General features: G+C 44.9%; 1 protein-coding gene across 10 annotated transcripts in view; it reads left to right on the top strand.

Moving 5' to 3' along the window:
• The first annotated feature begins 3,845 nt into the window (after positions 1-3,845).
• PARP6 (poly(ADP-ribose) polymerase family member 6) overlaps positions 3,846-20,014 on the top strand; it is a 28,263-nt gene continuing 12,094 nt past the window's right edge. For 4 of the 10 annotated variants that reach the window (XR_014148715.1, XR_014148714.1, XM_081831351.1 and 1 more), the window contains exons 1-13: positions 4,127-5,485; positions 7,363-7,560; positions 8,194-8,271; positions 9,027-9,121; positions 9,547-9,607; positions 9,850-9,940; positions 10,374-10,440; positions 13,424-13,573; positions 14,920-15,130; positions 15,626-15,679; positions 18,045-18,140; positions 18,739-18,831; positions 19,457-19,582. Coding sequence is in view for 8 of the 10 variants with exons in the window: in XM_081831351.1 (XP_081687477.1) it covers positions 7,558-7,560; positions 8,194-8,271; positions 9,027-9,121; positions 9,547-9,607; positions 9,850-9,940; positions 10,374-10,440; positions 13,424-13,573; positions 14,920-15,130; positions 15,626-15,679; positions 18,045-18,140; positions 18,739-18,831; positions 19,457-19,582 (1,125 nt within the window). In the remaining 2 variants the exon portion in view is untranslated. Of the gene's footprint in view, positions 4,048-4,126; positions 5,486-5,580; positions 5,760-7,362; positions 7,561-8,193; positions 8,272-9,026; positions 9,122-9,546; positions 9,608-9,849; positions 9,941-10,373; positions 10,441-13,423; positions 13,574-14,919; positions 15,131-15,625; positions 15,680-18,044; positions 18,141-18,738; positions 18,832-19,456; positions 19,583-20,014 lie in introns of those variants that run through there. The other 6 variants (XM_081831354.1, XM_081831353.1, XM_081831347.1 and 3 more) reach the window with 5 other exon arrangements.

The following is a 20,014-nucleotide window of genomic DNA, read 5'->3' as shown; positions in this document are numbered from 1 at the left end:
CACCAGCCCCCATACCACTATAGCCCCCATGCATGGGAGAGAGCTGACCTTGCTGTGTCCACTGCCAGAATGAATTCTCCATGGTTCTATTTCTCTGAATCATTTACCCCAGAATCTAAACTTCTGGGGGCTACTTTGCTAGGCCTAGGTCACATGCCTCTGTCTTAGCTGCCAACCTTTTCAATGTCGGTCATGGAATGTAGGCTCTGCTTATCTCCAAGACTTGTAAGAAGGAGGGGAATCAGATTCTGAGAAGCCCCAAATTACCAAGATCCGCTTCGGGTCGGTGCTGTGGAGGTCACTAGGAAGAGTGAGGAGATAAGAAATTGGTGTGGACTAAACTGTTTTCTCATTTTGGGGGAAGATTTTTATTTTTAAGTAATCTCTACACCCAATGTGGGGCTTGAACTCACAACCCCAAGATCAAGAGGCACATGCTCTACTGCCTGAGCCAGCCAGGTGCCCTGTTTTCTTATTTAAATAGTGAACGACACAAAAGGAGTCCATGAAGGATGCTGAGGAGTGTAGTGAGTGTAGGAAAAACTGGAATTGTGTAGCCCATAGGAGCTAACAGAGAAAAGCGGTACAGGGTCAGGGTGATCAACAAAGCTAAATGACATCAAGTGGTCAAATAAGTTAAGGCTGAACATTTCCAATGGATTTTTCAGTTCAGAAGTCATTTGCAACTTCAGTGAAAGTATTTTCAGTAGAGATTTTGGGAAGAGGTCACTAGATTTAAGCACTAGATTTAAAGAGTGCATGGGAGGTGAGGAAGTGGAGATGGAGAGTCACACTACTCCCTAGAAGCTTGTTGAAGGCAAGAAAATGTGCAACAGTCAGTAGCGTGTGGGATTCAAAGTGGATTTTTTTTAGGTTGGGCCATTTGATCAAGTTTATGTGCTGAGATCAAAAAGTAGGGGGAAGTGAAAAGTTGAATATTCATGAAGGAGAGGCATAAGTGAAGGAGCAAAGTTCCTGAAGAGACAAAAGGGAATGAAATGCACATCACAGTGAGAGGATTAACCTTGGATTTGAAGGGAGACCTCTCTTCTCTGAGAAAGAAAGGGTGGGAGAGATTCAGATGCTTGGAGGGGACTAGAAACTAAGACAGTTTCTTCCCACTTGCCTTCATTTTCTCTGTGAAGCAGAATGGGGGATGGTGGCAGAAGCTGCCATGTATAAGGATTGCTGAGTACAGTATGGACCCAACTGAAGAGACTGAATTTGCAGTAGCTCTGCACTGGGTACAAGTTAAGTTAGCTTAAAAGATTTATTCTAGATAAATGTGACTCAGAGACCCCAAGGTCAGAGGGCCTCACAAAGGGCCTGGGAAGCTTTTATTTTATTATTTTATTATTTTTTATTAAATATTGTATTTATTTATTAGAGAGAGAGAAAGCCTGACTGAGCCATCCAAGTGCCCCTCTGGGACTCTTTTAGGAACCAGAGACCAATCCCGCCATTTCTGGTCTCTGGCCTGAACCCTGAGAGAGAAGCATCTTAGAGTTCTCCCACCCTCATTTAAACAAAACCAATTTTATCTTAAACATCTTAATTTTACCTCTGAATACATCTTAAATCAATCTCTCTTTTATATTCCTATTCTTCCTCACCAGAACCATTGCACTATCCTCCTAACTGGTTCATTCTCTCCCTGCAGGTAGTCTTTCTCCATCTCTCACTCCTCATAGTAGCTGGGAGGTAGATGCACCATAGCTCCCGGGTTTTTTTCTCTTCTGTTCAGGAAACCAGTTCAGTCCCAGAATCATATTCTCTCATCCCTAATCCAAAATTCCCAGGAGAGAACATTTACTTAGCACAGCTTGGATTAGGAATCCACTCACAGTTCAAAAAACTGCAGCCACAGTGCCAGGGGTCACACAAAACAAACAAGGCCCTGGGGCCCACGGATCTGGAGGGCGAGTATAGAAAATATAATTTCCAAAGAATAGGGTTTATGGGCTGGACTAGCTCAAACGGTGTCCATTCACAAGCGCAGTTCTGCAGGATTGGGTGATTTCCCTGATCCTGGTTTAGGATGGGAGAGGAAAGGAGGTAAATGGCTGAAATGACCCAAGATTGCGATTTTAAGGGCAAGCATATTAACAAAAATGTGATAAAAGTAACTGACCATAGGATCTGGACTGGATAGGAAAAGAAGTGAAGCCAGGAAGATAATGATAAACCATGAGGCAGTCGAGATTCATGGGATTCATAATGAGTGGAAGAGCTGGTGGCATGATATGGGAGGCGGTGAAGAGGGGAAATCCTGGAAGGTTGTGAAATACTGGATTTCGACATTTTACTCATGGGGACAGACTCCTTCTGCTTACCCAAAGTGCTTGTGTTCAAACACTGCCAGGCATGTATGGCTTTTAAAAGCTGTTATGGGGCCCTTGCTAGGGAATTGTTTTAGGGAACAGAATCAACTCCTTCTCCAACTACTCTGAACTTCTACACTCTGAGACTAAGGCCATAAATCCTGTTATTTTATATCACTCGCTTTTTTCAGTTATTATGAGCAATGGGTGTAACAAACTGATACTAAGACAGTGTTGTGGTCCAGGCTGAGAGCAAGGTGAAAAGACTGGGGCAGGGGGCATCAAAAGGAGGGAATCAGAAAGGAGATGCTGAGGATATCCAAACGTAAAAAACATCACCAGGAAAATCCTTACTGCAAGGCTGCTCAGGAGGGATAGATATGGCATGCCTATATTACTCAGGACAAAGCCTTTCTCGAGCGTGCTGTATCCAGCTAACAAGAGGGAGCGAGGTGGGGCGCCTGGGTGGCTCAGTCGTTAAGCATCTGCCTTCGGCTCAGGTCATGATCCCATGGTCCTGGGATCAAGCCCCGCATCGGGCTCCCTGCTCAGCGGGAAGCCTGCTTCTCCCTCTCCCACTCCCCCTGCTTGTGTTCTCTCTCTCGTTCTCTCTCTCGTTGTCTCTCTCTGTCAAATAAATAAATAAAATCTTTAAAAAAAAAAAAAAAGAGGGAGCGAGGAAAGAGAGTAGATCTAAGATAAGCCTTTCCCCATTAGTGCTGATGGAAAAGAGGGGCATATGGGAGCCCTGACACTGAATTCTAAGGATGAAAGGAGATCTGGCCATGTCTGAGATTAATAATCATAATAGCCACAATTATAGCTTCCATTTATGGACTACTTCCTAGTCGCAGATTCTTATATGTATTATGTTGAACCGTATGATATTGCAGGTATTTGACTCTTTATAGCCTACAAAACGACAATTTCATAAGGTTCAAGCTATTATTTTATTTCATCCTCACCACAACAACCCCATTAAAAGGTATTATTGCCCCCACTTTACAGATGACAAAACTAAGACTCAGAAAGTGAAAGTCCCATGCTTTGAGGCTGAAGTAAGTGCTGAAACCAAGCTCTGAACCCAGATTGTTTGAATAGAAAGAATGCTTTCCGGCACGCCACAGCTACCAGGGGAGCAAGACCCCGAGGTCTTTGACTCCCCCATTGCAAACCAGAGATTTTTGGAGTCCGCGGGGTCTCAGGAAGCCCCTCTCAATCTCTACCTGTGGCCCGTCCTCCAACGTGGAAAGGCAGCGGGGACGGTCTTCCCTGCTCATTCCTCCCAACCACACGGGGCGCCAAGTGCCGACAGTCTTTTTCAGAAGGCTCTCCGAGTACCCCCAGAGCCCCTCGTTTTTCCACTCACCCGCCCCAACCCACGGCCCCCTCCCAACCAGCGCACCGCGCAAGCGTCGGAAGCCTGGCGTACCGGGCGGTGGCGCGCCCAGAAACAGGCCGCATGGCGATTGGTCAGAAGCCCGTCACGTGACTACGGTGTTGCCGCGCGAGCGTGCGCAGAGTGGCTCTGCGCGCCCGTGACGGAACGACGAGGCGTGGGGGAGCGCGACCTCGCCCGCCTGGCCCGGCCCCCGCCCCTTGGTCTGCCGCTCCGCCCCCGCGGGGCGTCCCGGGCCGCTCGTCCCCTCAGCGGCGGCCGCACGCGGCCCGGGGTCGCCGTGAGTACTCGCGAGGGCGGCCTGTGGGGCGGCCGCCACGGAAACGGGTCAGGGCTGCCGGGCCACGGGAAGGGTGCGGGGCCCGCCCCGCCTCGGCTGGGGTGGATGAAGTGAGGGGCTCGGACCGGGTGGTTCTGAGGGGCGCTCCTAGGTTTGACAGGCTTTGCTCAAGGCCGGGCGGCTGGCAACACCGATCGGGCACAGAGCTTCTTCCCCGGGAGGCAGGTGTTGGGGGTCTCCGGAGGAAACCGGAGAAGAGCTATGACTGCTCCCCCCCAGGGAGGCCTCAGGGCCTGCCCTGGAAGCGCGGATGGCAGCCAGTGTTTTGGGGGCTAACTTCGTCCTCTCCCTCCACCGGGTGTACCGGAGATAGCGCCAGCCTTTGAGAATCTCCCCTCCGTGGGTTCTCCCCCGCACTCTTTGTTCAGTGGCTTAGTCTTTCTGAGAAAGGAGCACTCGGTGTAGAGCGGAATAACCCCCTTTCCCGGGACTACAAAGCTGGGAGTCAAACCCAGAGTTAAACGTTGGGATCGGAGGCTTTTTTGGCTAGATGAAAAGTTGTCAGACCGAGAAGTGCCGGTGGACCTAGGGAAGGACTTTTGTGATCCGGACTTGAGGCTTATTTACATCTGGCCTGTTCCCATACAAATCCGTAAAGCCTTCTGTCTTAGCTGCCATCATCAGACTTAACACCGAGCTGAACACCCTTGTTTGGGTACTCTTCACACAGTGTATACTTGGCCCAGCTTCTCTTGAAAGGTTCCCTCCTTCACCTCATTTAGATAAATCAGATAGGTCTTTCTTGCTTAATTCATTAAACAACTCCTTTAATTAGTTATAACCACATTACAAGAAAATTGGATGTAATTAGGACCTGTCAAATGTTGCTTAAGTCCCAATTCCACTATACTGATGCTAAGCAACTTGCTTGGCCTTCCTACACCTGGGTATTCTATGTATAACGTGAAAGCACTGAGATGATCTTTTAGGCTTACTCCTCTTTCAGATGTCTGTGATTCTGTGAATTTCATGACCCACCACTTCCCTTTTCCCACTCTTTAAACCCATTCTCTACCTCCAGGGGAATGGGCATTGAGAGTAGAAGATGGGAGTCCCTTTCACTGAAACAGCCTGGTTTGGAAAAGATGGTAGTCTCTGAATTGTTTCTTCCCTGGACAAGAAAAATTCCCTCTAAACTGCCTTTTTCTCCTTGTGGTAACAGCAGAAACCAAGCAGCCACAGCCCTTGGAGAGAGGCTAAGTTTTTCTTGACTTCTACGGTGACAAAGACCTTGAGAAAGTTGGTACTTCTGGCCTACACTGCCAACGTCTTACCACCCAGCCCGAGAGCCCAAGCTGGACATTAGTGCCTCCCTCTATTCCTCTGTGATCATCCAGATCAGCATCTGACTGTTTATTTTCAAATCTCACAAACCCAGCTCAGCCCTCAGATCTTCATAATTTTGGTTCTCAGCTGCTCTTTAAGGTGAATGGAGTCTTGCTTTTTAAAATCATTTTTGTATGATTTTGTCTATGTGTAGACACAATTAGGTTCTTCTGTGTATCTCCCTTTTGGTTTAGGTATCTAGCAGACAGTTCATTCATTCATCTATTCATTCAATAAGTATGAGTTGAGGTACTGACAACAGACAGTAAAGAGTCAAAGCCTCTGCCACCACAAAGCTTATATTCTGCTGGAAGATAAATAAAACAAACATTTTGTATGTCAGAGCATGGTGCTGTGGAAAACTGTAAAGCAGGTAAGGGGGATAGAAAGTGCTAGTGTGAGTGTGTTGAGGTTTTGCTGTTTTATAGAGGATGGTCAAGATGACCTTTGAGCAGAAATCTGAAAGTAAGGAGCACGCCATATGGATATCTGAAAAGCATTCTAAGAAGAGGCAACAGCAGGGACAAAGGCTTTGTGGTGGGAGTACAGTTGATATGTTTGAAGAACAGCAAGTAGGCAGTTGTGGAGTTTCAGGGATAATTTTCCTGTTTACACTTAGAGTTGACTTTTTAGAGCCCATGAAAAAGTGAAGGAGTAGCCTATGATTTTTTTTTAACTTGTTAGGGAATTTTCCAACTATACACAAGAGTATGAGAAACTCTCATGAACCCATCACTCAGGTTGATCATTGATATTTGCCGTATTTATTTCATTTCCCCCCACCCCCCTTTGGGGTGGAGTAGTATTTACAAGTAAATCTCAGATATCAGGCCATTTCATCTCTAAGAACTTCAGTTGCAGTTTCCCTTTGCATATTGTTTTTGATGAGTCAGGCACTGCTATCAGCTCGAGGACAGCTATGGTGTTTGCCTTGGCATTGTGCCATATGTCCCCATCCTGGGTCAGTTACCAGGCTTAAGTTGGTTATCTGGGGAATAGACCACAGGTCCTTGGAGCACACAATGATTTAGAACAGTGGTTCTCAAATTTTATCATGCATCAGCATAACTTGGAGGGCTTATTAAAGCACAGATTACTGGACCCCCATCTCTGGAGTTTCTAATTCAGTAGGTCTTAGTAGGGGTCTGATAATTTACATTTTAAATAAGTTCCCAGGTGATGCTGATGTTGCAGATCCATAGACCCCACTCTGATCTGTAAACCTAAGGTTCAGTAGAACCATATTAGAGACCAAGAACACTTCTGTTTAGGTTGGAGTGGGTGAGACAGATATGTGCAGAGCCAGGAAGGCCTAGATAGTTGTTCTTAATTTTGTGAAATGGCTAGGGGTTAGTGTTTTTCTGACTATCGGGATCATTATTGCATTTTTATTTGGGGAGTAGGTTCCGAGATTAGTCCAGGGTATTATTTTGGCCATGACAACTCAGACCATGTATACCAGGGGATGTTCAGTGTTGTTGAGGACTTTTTAAGTTAGCTATGATTGTCATATAAAGGCTTCCAGTGATACTGATATTTAGTAAGACATGATGATTCAATTTGAGTAAATAACTAGGGGTAAAGATTCCCAAAAGAATCTGATTCTGATGAGGGTTGGTACTGTGAAGAATGTTCCTAAATGAACTGACTAGACAAAGTAGCATATCATCTGGTCCTGCTACCATCACTTTTGCCTTCAGGGGTTGATACAGCATTATGATCTAAAGCAGGGACTTGCTCTAATCCAACTCTTGAGCTCAAATGGAACAGTAGTGTCTTATGTTTGTATAGTGCTTTCACAGTTCATTATCTTTAAAGAACTATGTGTACAAGTGTGTGTACATGCATGCAAGTATGTCTCTATGTGCAAGTGTCTGTAATATGTCTAATAAAAGTGTATCCATAAACGTGTGCTTGTGTAAATACCATCTAGCTGTTAAGTGGTGATGAAACCAATTGTTGTCTACTTTCCACAGGACAGTGACTTGTTACCACCACCACAGCAGAGCCTGACATCCCCAGCAGATCTCCAGTCAGCCCCTGACATCACCCCTTCCCTTGTCTCCCTCTGTGGCCTCCTAAATGCCCATCCCATTGGCCTGTGTTCAGCTGGTGGTATGGAGGGGTGCTGCCTAGCACTGACCTGGGAGTGTGTGTGACCCACTGACCCAATGGTGAGAACTGACTACCCATCTCTCCAACTGATCATCCAGGGGATAGATGGGACAAAGTGCAAACCTCATCTTTTCCTGGTATTTTCCCTTCCACCCTTTTGAAAGGTAGAGTTGGTTATCTGAAGTTAAAGGAAGAAGGAGCATGGAGACTGTATTACTTGGGGTGTGTACAGGTAGATTTTTTTGGGAAGGAAGGAGAGAGTTAAATAAGGGACAGAAAGGGAGTGATAAGAGAGCTTAGCTATGTGTGTAGCTGCTTTGCAGTAATGATCCTAGAAGAGGCCAGCCTGCACTAGGATCTAGATATGCCTAGGAATCAACATTGATGTTGAAGTCTGCGTCCCTCCCCCACTGGCTGCCAGAGCCTCAATCATCATACCTACCCTCAAGAAGGCCAAAATTCCCTATCTTCCATCCCTCAGAAGTCAGAGGTAGGCCATGGATATGACCAGATCCAGGAAGAGACAGGTGTTCCCAAATGGTGAGATGAAGGGAGTAAAGGGAATAGGGCCTCAGTTATTCTGTCCCAAGGGGCCTCCCGTTCTTTGTGGGAATCTGTTTCCTATCACCCCACTCCATTCCATGGGATGATAGGGATCCAACAAAGGTTGTATCCTTATTTCTCATCACTAGGACATCAAAGGCCAGTTCTGGAATGATGATGATTCGGAGGGAGATAATGAATCAGAGGAATTTCTCTATGGAGTTCAGGTGAGATTACAGCCCCTAAAACCCATATTGGATAGTCTAAATGTGTGCTTCTCTGAATACAACAAGTAGTGAGAGATTATTCTGGAGCAGAGATAAGGTGAGGATACAATACAGTGTTGGTGTGGTCTGAGCATTGTCTTACAAGAGCTGATCTCATATCCTTGCTCTTGCCTGGGACTCATACCTTTCTCAGAGTAAACTACATTCTTTGTATGTGAAAGCTACCCATGTGTTCTTGGTTGGAAATAATTAATTTTTGACTCTTCCTTCACTAGTTAGTGGGTGTCATTTCATTCATTAGGGTCAAATTTTTAAAAGATTACCCTGCCAGTGATTGCTTCGTACTATCACTACCCAGGGCACAGTCCTGAGGAGGAATGTTGGACTCTTCACACAGAACCATCTGAGTTAAATTCTGTGCTCTTCAGCCTGTCCTGAGTTCTCATGGAAGGGATACCTAAGTATCCCTGGTCAGGGTCAGAGGCAAAGCTGCAGACTTAAGGCTGTGTACTTCTTGAGCAAGGCCTGCATTTGGTCCACTGAAAGTTCATAGAGTGGAGATGGTGGGAGACTTGTGTGCCAATGGTGGGTGGCTAGGGTCACCATCAAGAGCCCCTTCACAGAAGCTGCCTTTTGCTTATCTGTACTACTGCCGTTTGATTTTCTTGTTCCTGGTGTTTGTTCATGTTCTTTTTATTTTGTATCTCTCTTTCCCCTCCCCCCAAACCTCCCCACTGTTTTTGCTGCTGACTCAGGGGAGCTGTGCAGCTGACCTGTATCGACACCCACAGCTTGATGCAGACATTGAAGCCGTGAAGGAGATCTACAGTGAGAACTCTGTATCCATCAGGTGGGACTCCACTTCAGGAGCAAGCCACTTCTTTCTGAGCTGTGGAAGGCTAGAGGTTTTTTTCTTCTTATGGCATGATAGGGGGTCGGTGGACCTGGATAAATTAGGAGCTTAGTGATAGTGGGAGTTGCTCAGAATACTTAAGCTTAGCTGAGAGCAGTGATGAAAGAAATATAGCCACTTTTCTTAGAAGTTTCCTCTCATCCTAGAATCCCTCTAAGCTGATAGTTTGACCTTCGAGGTCAGAAGGGCTTCTGGCCTGGAGGAAGCCCTGATCGTGTAAGTGGCTTGAGGCTGTAGCTAAGTCTAGATACAGAGCTACCTTCCACTCTTCCCTCTCCCATGGCCCCAGGCTCAGTTTTCCCTCCACCTCAGTCTCTGTTTCCTTCTTTCTCCCTTAATGAGTCTCCCCTGTATCTCTGTAGAGAATATGGAACTATCGATGACGTGGACATTGACCTCCACATCAACATCAGCTTCCTCGATGTAAGTGGTGCTAGTACCTGCCAACAACATGTCTAGCTGGACTTGTGGATTTTGTCATGTAGGCCAGGAGTCTTGTTCCTGAGTGCTGTATTTGGAGCACATATTCTTCATCCTTGTCTTTCCTAGACCATCAGCAGACAGTGGTGTGTACTGTCATGTGCATGTGTGTGTCATATAGGGAAAACTTCCAAGTCCATTCCTCTCTGTTGCTAAACTGGAACCTGTTTCCCTTACTCTTTTAGGAGGAAGTCGCTACAGCCTGGAAAGTCCTCCGAACAGAACCTATTGTGTTGAGGCTGCGATTTTCTCTCTCCCAGTACCTCGATGGACCAGGTAAAGGCAGTGACTTTGGGCATGTAGGTGCTTCAGTTGTGGTCTAATCCAAAGTCCTAAGTTAACTGTGCCAGAGAAAAGCTAGGAATAATTTGGGTATAATTTGCAGGCCATTGGTAAGGGCTTTTCATTCATTTCCTGTCACCTGCTAGCCATCCCATGAAGGCCTTCTTGGTTAATGAAATTGTTTTCTCTGGTCCCCAGATATTATTTATTCTTTCCGTTCCCCTCGACCTCCTCATAGAAGCTGAAGTGATTTGGAATTGGTCAGAAAGCTCACAGAATCCGCCCTCTGCCTCAGATGCTTGCTTCTCCGTCACTATTGGTTAGAGTACTCTTAGAATCTGAGGAAGCTCTTTCACTGAACCGGGGCTTTGGACTCCCAGGAAAATAGAGACATGTACATACTAGGAGCTTTTTCTTCTCTTTGCAGAACCATCAATTGAGGTTTTCCAGCCATCGAATAAGGAAGGGTTTGGGCTGGGTCTTCAGTTGAAAAAGTAAGAACTTTGATCTTTCTGGTTATGGACATATGAGGGGAAGAGATGGACATGTGGATGGACAGGCAGACCTTTGGGTGGAATGTTTCCTCCCAAAAATATCTTTCTGAGATGTGCCCAAGAAAGACTAAATAAATTGGGAAAGCCAAATTTATGGTTAGGTGGGAGACCCTCTGGTTCTGGGGTGTCTGGCCTTGAGACTTCCTGGAGGTGAGGTGGGGCTTATTAGTACTTACCATTTAAGGATAGGTACAACCCTAGAATTAGGGTCATGCTCTTCGTATTTTCTCTTGTGATTTTCTCAGAGTGGGGCTTTAGGAGCTCAGACAGTTTTAGTTTATGGAATGTGTTGAGCGTCTTGCTAATATTTGGTGTACAAAGAGAAATAAATGAATTATATAGATTCTATCCTCAGTGAATATAGAGTCCAGTGGACACATGTTCTAATACAAGTGAACATGTAAGGTTTAAAAAGACTATAGAGAGGGACACCTGGGTGGCTCAGTTGGTGAAGCGTCTGCCTTTGGCTCAGGTCATGATCCCAGGGTCCTGGGATCGAGTCCCGCATCGGGCTCCTTGCTCAGTGGGGAGTCTGGTTCTCCCTCTGCCTGCCGCTCCCCCTGCTTGTGCTCTCTCTCTGTCAAATAAAAAAAAAAAAAAAAAAAAACCTTAAAAAAAAAAGAATATAGAGGAAGGGGTGACTCAGTCTGGTGGTAGGTGGAGGGCTATGAGTGAATGAATGAAAGGGAGATGATTCATGTTTTCAAGGATGGATAAGAGTTGCCCATGCAGACAGACTCTGAGAGTGAATAACATTTGCAAGGACACAGTCAGGTGAAGCAGCCTGTGTGTAGGAAGCTCAAGTAGTTAAATATTGCTAGTAAAATACAGGGGGAGAGTGGTAGGAACTGAAGCCAGAGAAGTAGGAAGGGGTCCAAATCAGAGAGGATCTTGGGCTTTTATCTTGTAGGCAGCGGGAGCATTGAAGGGTTTTAAGCAAAGAAAGGACGTGGTCAGACTTCGTTTTAGAGAAATGATTCTGGTAGTGCTGTGTAAACTAGGTAGGAGGGGGTGAGACAAGAGACCAGAACTAGTTTAGTAGGAGGCATTTGTAGAAGTCCAGACATGAGATGATGAGGGCCTGAGCCATAGTGTTAATGTGGGTGAGAATAGAGATGAAAGATAAACTAGAGAGATTTGTGGAGTATAAAATCAGTTAAGACTTGAAGACTGATTTGGATATGTTGTATGTGGTCATAAAAACCAAGGAATAGTGGAAAATTACGCTTAGGTTTCCAGCCTAGATGGGTAAATTATAAAACACCAAATTAAATAGGGATATAAGAAGAAGAGCAGGTTTATGGGATAAGGATAGATAATTAGTTCCATTTTAAACATATTGTTTAAAGATAACCTTGGGGGGTTGTTGCCTGGGTGGCTCAGTCAGTTAAGTGTTCAATCTTGGCACAGGTCTTGATCTCAGGGTGGTGAGTTTAAGCCCCACATTGGGCTCCATGCTGGGGATGGAGCCTACTTAAAAAACAAAAACAAAAAAACCTTGGGATATTCAGGTGGAGGCACTCAGTACATAGATATGTCACAGAAGTTAGGGTTGAAAATATATTCACTGAATGGGTGGAGATTACAACCAGTGTAGAGTATGAGATTGCTAAGGGAAAACATGATAAAAAGAAAATAGGATCAAGGGCAAAACACCCTTTGACATTCAGACAAAATACCCAAGAAAAGCAGCAGGGTGGGCAGAAAAAGAACACTGAAGGTAGGTCAAAGAAGTTAAGAATAGGAAGTGAATGGTGTCACAGAAGGCAAGGGGGAGAGTTTCTACAAGGAGGGCAAAATGCCAGAAAGGATAAAGGATAAGTAAGAGGAGAACTTAAGAGTTTTTGTTGGATTTAGCATCAAGGTAAGAGCAACCATAGTGGAGTGGTGAAGGTAGAAACTGGACTACAGTGAGTGGTTAGCAATGAAGTAGAAACAGTAAGTGTGGACTGAGATACTTGGATGAGGATAGGAAGGGAAGAAGGAGATGTAACTAGACTGAGGTGCAGAAACCGAAACTTTTTGGGAGGCAGCTATGCTCACCACTATACCACCAACGCAGAGGAAACCGAAACTTTTTGTAGACTTTGGGAAAGGAACTGACAGGAAAGGGGGATGATTGATGGATCAAGGTCCCTAAAGAGGCAAGAAGGGGCTGAGATCTAGAGAACAAATAGAGGAATTAATAGAAGGGTCACCTTGTCTCCTGTGAATGGAGGAATCAAGGTAGAGTGGAAATGGAAATAGATTTTGTAGTAGGGTTGGAAAATTAAGGGAGCTGGTAACGATGGCTTCAATTTTCTCTGTTAAGAAGGAAGAGGCTATCAGCTGTAGGTGAAGTTAAAAGCTTAGAGAAGGCGGTAAGGATTTAGAATAATAGCTTAGAGTAATGCCAGAGAGGACTGATCAAAGACAAGTGAAAGAATTGACAGGACTAGCTGAGGGCCCAGCTCAAGTTGGAAGCCATAAGTTTGGGGATATAATTTTTTGCCTAGCAATGTCAGTACCCCTCATGTCCCTACTCTTTCACTATTTACAAAGTAGAGGGTGGTACTCAATTCCATCCCACTACTTCTGTTCCACTGTCAGTATAGTTATTCTTGGCAGTATATTCCCAGGTTCATGGCCATTGAAGGCTCACCTTTGAGATCTTCCATTAAAGGCAAATCATCTCAGAATTGTTCTGGTCCATTAGACCAGGTAATGGGAGTGGATATTTACCCCTCAGGTAAAGAGGTACTTTAGGACAGTACATTTCCATGTGCTAAGGTCATTATCAGGGGATCTTCAGACACACTTCCCCACCACAACTAGCTTTACAGCCCCTGGGTCTGAATTTTAGGTTAATTGCTTTTCATAGTTCTATTCCTTGACCTATTCCCCTGCCTGAGTTTTTGTAAGCCTGTTCTCTTTGATTCCTTAGGATCCTGGGTATGTTCACTTCCCAACAATGGAAACATCTCAGCAACGACTTCTTGAAGACCCAGCAGGAAAAGAGGCACAGTTGGTTCAAGGCAAGTGGTACCATCAAGAAGTTCCGAGCTGGCCTCAGCATCTTCTCACCCATCCCCAAGTAAGTGCTCCCCTAGGAGCAGATCATCTCTAATGACCGTGGTCTTGTCTGAACTTCCACCCCACTTTCTTGATTACCTAAAGTTATCTATTTTGCCCTCTCCTAAGGTCCTCTAAATTCTGCACCTTTAACTGTTAACACCACCCACACGGTCCTGTCCCCTTGGTGTCTTTATCCTTGTACTTCTGACACCAGTATTCATACCTTGTCTTTTATGTAAAACACAATACCTAGCTCATGGTATGTATTTGAAGAATTGTATGCTAATTTTTTCCATCTTTTCTTTCTTTGAACCTCATCTATTACTCCCTCTCCTAAGAAGGCAGAATCTGGGCGCCTGGGTGGCTCAGTTGTTAAGCATCTGCCTTCGGCTCAGGTCATGATCCCAGGGTCCTGGGATCGAGTCCCACGTCGGGCTCCCTGCCCGGCAGGAGGCCTGTTTCTCCCTCTCCCACTCCCCCTGCTTGTGTTCCTGCTCTCTCTGTCTCTGTCAAATAAATAAATAAAATCTTTAAAAAAAAAAAGAAGGCAGAATCTGAGAAGAGTCATCAACTCCTTGTTCTCATGAGAGGGTGCACTGATTTATTATCTAGGTTTTAGAAATAAATATTGTCTCGTTCTCTGTCCTTAGGCCTACATTTTGTCCCCCTGGGGCCTCTGACTTGCCCAAAGGCTAATATAAACCCAGATTAGTAGCTTCCCAGGCACTATTATTGACAGACATTAGGCTCTTTGGGTTGCAACTGCTTCTTGCTTAGTACAGTATTTAGCACGTCATCATATGTATATAAACACCACACACACACAGAGTAAGTGAAACAGGCATCCTGTCCAAGGGATCATTCCATACCTGGCCTAGATGCCATAGAGATTGACTGAGACTTTGCCTCTGCCTGTTCTCCGTGTTCCAATCTGAAGAACACACAAATAATGACATAAGAATCAATTCAGGTTTGTGATCTACTTGTTTTAAAAGTGTTTAAGATCCAATGGAACTTTCCTCAGGTAGGAGTTCTTCTTTGGCTTAAGTCACTTCACCCATCCTGGCCTAGGACACACTTATCTCCAGTGTTTTGTTTTTTTTAATTAAAGGTTTTTATTTATTTATTTGACAGAGAGAGATACAGTGAGAGAGGGAACACCAGCAGGGGGAGTGGGAGAGGGAGAAGCAGGCTTCCCGTGGAGCAGGGAGCCCGATATGGGGCTCCATCCCAGGACCCTGGGATTGTGACCTGAGCCGAAGGCAGACGCTTAATGACTGAGCCACCCAGGCGCCCCTCTCCAGTGTTCTTCTAGGGCTCATTCTGAATCCGCAGTTTCATCACTTCTCTTTGCTCTCTCTCCAGATCTCCCAGTTTCCCTATCATACAGGACTCCATGCTGAAAGGCAAACTGGGTGTACCAGAGCTTCGAGTTGGGCGCCTCATGAACCGTTCCATCTCCTGCACCATGAAGAACCCCAAAGTGGAGGTGTTTGGCTACCCTCCCAGTCCCCAGGCAGGTCTCCTGTGCCCCCAGCACGTGGGCCTCCCTCCCCCAGCACGGACCTCTCCTTTGGTACATGGGCTGGGGAGGGTTTGACTTGGGTGTCAGGAGGGTGGGAATGGAAATGTGGGAGTATAGCTTCTCAACATGAGGTGGGAGTATGGTTTTTCAGGCATCCTAAATCAAACTTGGACATGTACCATGAATGGGTAGAATGGAGCACATTTTTTAATAGCTGAAAACATAACTGTCTGGCAAGCTTCTCTGATAGTAGGCCGTGAAGCAGGGAGTCTGAGCTTGGGCATCCCAAGATGTCATGTATGATTTTATTAGGTTGTGGTTAGGACTTGGTCATCAGCTGCTGTATTAACCTATCTGCCTACCTTGAAGAAGGTAGGAACCTTTGGCAAAAATGTCTAAAGGTCTTCTCTCCAGGTTTGGGATTATTTAGGCTAATTGGAGGTAGGGCGTAGCTATTTCTGGAGAATCCTAGGTGATGAGTGTGAGGTCTTTCTAGGCACCAGCTTCATAGGAGGCTCATGATGTCTCTCTTTCTACTCTCATCAGGTCAGTGGTCACTGCAAGAACATCCCCACTCTGGAATATGGATTCCTTGTCCAGGTAATTGAGTTCAAAGCTTCATTCCTAAGCCTTTCCCCTGTTACCTGACTCATCTGTTCCCCTAACATCTCCCAGCTCCTCAGTCAGTTAACAGATATTTCCTGAGTTGCTCTGCTCTTAGAACTGTACTAAGCATTGTGTGGATAGGAGAAAAGAAGGCATAGTTCCCATCCTCAGGAAGCTTATGGCATTATTGGGAAGACGCTAACAGATCATGTCTGATCAAGTGCCAAATGATGCACGACAAATTTTAAGTGCATTGGTGTCCAGATATGAGAGGGATTGACACTGATTTCCTTATGATCCCCAACATCCTCACTCAAGTGGTCTTCAGTTTTCCCTATACCGCTTTCACTGCTCAGCTACTACTGGGTTATTTCTTTTTCATATCTCTTTATTCCCTGGACATGCTTTCTTTGATTTTTGCATCTCTATTATTTTTGTTCCCATCATTCCCTTCTCTGGCCTTCCTCCCCATATCTGCCTTTTGCAGTCAAGGCTCAATGCTATCTGTATCATAAAATTCTTCTCCATTACTCCAATCATACTAGGTTGGAGTGATCTCTTCTCTCATTGAACTCTTAAGATGCTTGCTGTTTTGTATGGCACCTGTGTGTCACATACCATATGCTTTGAGTTGTAATTAATTTGTATACATGCCACATCTCCCTTGTTGGTGTTGAGGGTTTGAGAAGACAATCTTTTATGTTATTGCATAATCAAGGAAACCATTCACCAAACGGGGTACATAGTGGGCATTCAGTACATCTGAGTGAATAAAAGCCCTTGCATGTCCCTTTACCAGCCCAAAAGTATGTGAAATGGGAACAACTTGATTCATACAAAACCTGGTACCTGATAGAAAGAGTCATGGTAAGACAGAGTGTGGTTTGGGGCGCCTGAGTGGCTCAGTCGTTGGGTGTCTGCCTTGGGCTCCGGTCATGATCCCAGGGTCCTGGGATCGAGCCCCGCATCGGGCTCCCTGCTCAGCGGGAAGCCTGCTTCTCCCTCTCCCACTCCCCCTGCTTGTATTCCCTCTTTTGCTGTGTCTCTCTCTGTCAAATAAATAAATAAAATCTTTAAAAAAAAAAAACAAAGACAGAGTGTGGTTTTATTTTGTTATTGTTGTTTTTTTTTTAGGTTTTGTTTTTGTTTTTAAGTAAGCTCTACACCAGTGTGGGGCTTGAGCTCATGACTCCGAGATTGAAAGTTGTGTGGTCCACTGACTGAGCCAGCCAGGTGCCCCTAGACAGGACGTTTTATTTTTTTTAAAGATTTTATTTATTTATTTGACAGAGACATAGTGAGAGCAGGAACAAGCAGGGGGAGTGGGAGAGGGAGAAGCAGGCTTCCCGCGGAGCAGGGAGCCCGATGCGGGGCTCGATCCCAGGACCCCGGGATCATGACCTGAGCCGAAGGCAGATGCTTAACGACTGAGCCACCCAGGCGCCCTAGACAGGACGTTTTAAAAAATTCTTTAGTAATGAGCACTGGCTGTTATATGCAACTGATAAATCACTAAATTCTACCCCTGAAACTAATAAAACACTATATGTTAAGTTAAAACAATTTTTTTTTAGGGTATTGCCAAACGGCTCTGGATTTGTGCTCTCTTCCCAACAGAATTGTATCTATGCTTTTGACCAGTGGACAGGCTGATTGTTCTGGGTAGTTGAAATGGCTTCTCAGGCCTCCTACCATGTAATCATGGACTGAATATTCACCTATCTCAGAGGAACAATCTGTAATTACCACAACTAAGGTTAATAGTTTGGGTAGTACCTGTTAATGTTTATAAAATACTACCATGAAGGGGCACCTGGGTGGCTCAGCCGTTAAGCGTCTGCCTTCGGCTCAGGTCATGATCCCAGGGTCCTGAGATCGAGCCCTGCATCGGGCTCCCTGCTCCGCGGGAAGCCTGCTTCTCCCTCTCCCACTCCCCCTGCTTGTATTCCCTCTTTTGCTGTCTCTCTGTCAAATAAATAAAATCTTTAAAAAAAAATACTTTCATGAAATTATCTCATTAATCTCCATTCCTCTGTGGGGTTAATAATACCCACTTTATAAATGAAGAAACAAGGCTCAGGTTAACTGATTTGCCCAAAGTTATATATGTTATCAAGTGGTAGAGGGGGGTAGGATTTTAACTCAGGTCTTCTGCCATGGCTATTCCTGTGTTTACTGTAATATATAGTTGCAGCTCTAGAGTTGGGCCATCAGTTTAACTAAGCGCAGGGCCCAAAAATAGATTCTGCCTTAGGCACAGGGCTGGGAGTAGGGAGAGTAGCTGGAAAGAAGCTTAAATAATTTCCCTTACCTGTGCCTGTACTTCCAAAGGACTTGATACAATCTCTTCTCTCCTAAGATCATGAAGTATGCAGAACAGAGGATTCCAACGTTGAATGAGTACTGTGTGGTGTGTGATGAGCAGCATGTCTTCCAGAATGGGTCCATGCTCAAGGTACATGCCCTAATTTGTGACCCTCTTCCCTTGGACCCTTAGCCAAGGCCCTTCACTCCTCATCTCGCCTTTCTTCCTAGGTCTATGGTAAAGGTAGAATTCTGTCCATACTCCCTGAGACTCTAGAAATAATTGTTTTTCTCAGAAAACAAATCTCAGCAGTCCTGTTTGGAAAGATGAGGATATATGAACATTTTTGAAGTTATAACCCCCACCCAGTATTTAAAAATAGGGATCAGATATTGATCAAGATGATTGCATATAATGGTGTTCTCAAGGACTCCCAGGTCTAGGTAGGTGGACAGACACTGCACTGTAAGTATGGAGAGGAGACACGAGCAGGGTTGTGGAAACTCACAACAGAGAACATCTAACTACCTAGGGAAGTCATGGAAGGCTTCATAGAGAAGATAGCATTATCTCTCAAACTTATACATAAGGCGTTTTAATTAAGACTAATTTGTAGTTTTCTTATGATGTAGAGGGCCCCAAATTCCTACCTCATTCTAGAGTTGTCTGAGGTCAGATTTGTCCTCTCTATAACACCTTCTTACTGCACACCCTGTGCCACTACTGTCTGTTTAATATGTCCATCCAGCCAGCCGTCTGTACTCGTGAGCTGTGTGTTTTCTCCTTCTACACTCTGGGAGTCATGTCCGGAGCTGCAGAGGAGGTCGCCACTGGAGCAGAGGTATGGGAGAGGGAAAAGCTGCTGGAGAACTGGCATCAAGAAAGGCCAGGCAACCTAGCAATTTCACTCCTTGCAATTTAACCTCCAGAAATGCTTACGTGTGTAAGAATGTTCAAGATACTCTTGTTTGTAATAGTGAAAAAAAAAACATGGATACAATTCCATCTCTGGGGTTCTGTTAAAGATACCATGGCATGTCCTTACAGTGGAAATACTATACAGCTATTACTTATGGGTAGAACATTATATATAAAAAAGATAATGCAACAGTAAGTGTAGTGTAGTTTTTTTTTCAGTTGCCTATTTAATAAAATAACTAGTTCCATAGGAAGAATAATCTGAAAGGATAGACATCAGACTTAACAGTAGTACCTGTGATGTGTGAGATTTGTTTGGGGGTGGGGGATGATTTTTGTCTTTTCTTTAGTCACTTTTTAATTCAATGTTACTTGAATTTTTATAAGCAGCCTGTATTTTCTAATGAAACCATAAGCATATTTGCTTTTTAAAAAGAACAGCAGAGAGAAGTGCTGAGAGCCTCCAAAAGGTGGACCTATGCTGGATACTATGTGACTCCCAGCTCTGGGAGATCCTTTAGCTTCTGCCTTCTTTCTTTTCTCCTAAGGTGGTGGATCTGTTGGTGGCCATGTGTAGGGCAGCTTTGGAGTCCCCTAGAAAGAGCATCATCTTTGAGCCTTATCCGTCTGTGGTGGACCCCACTGATCCCAAGACTCTGGCCTTTAACCCCAAGGTATCGTTGCTTGGGAAGAAAGTCAGGGCTAAGGAATAGAAATGATAAGAGATAGTGGGAGTCTGTGGGCTGTCGTTCTAGTGTATATAATAGCTTGGAATGCGGGACAGAAGGAATGGAACACTTGGTTGTTGGGAACTCTTAAACCCCAAGCTTTAGCTGTTTTAACTAACTGAGTTTGTTAGAAGGAGGAGAGAAGAATTAACATTATTGGGTTTTAGTAGTGAAGAATATCGACTTTGGAACCAGACAGACCTGGATTCCATTTGAGGTTGGTTCTACTCTTCCGTGGCTGAATGGTGTAAGAAAAGTTGCTTAACCTTTCTGAACCTTGATTTCCTTATCTGTAAAAAGGGGATAATACCTATCTTGCAGGTTGTTATAAAAATGAGAGATAATATATGTAAAGTACTGTATTAGGGTTCTCCGGAG

The sequence above is a fragment of the Leptonychotes weddellii genome, chromosome 9, assembly GCF_054177405.1.
Source record: "Leptonychotes weddellii isolate Sample4059 chromosome 9, ASM5417740v2, whole genome shotgun sequence".
Classification (NCBI taxonomy): Eukaryota; Metazoa; Chordata; class Mammalia; order Carnivora; family Phocidae; genus Leptonychotes; species Leptonychotes weddellii.
Note: the sequence above shows the minus strand (reverse complement) of the source record. Positions and strands in the feature narration are given on the sequence as shown.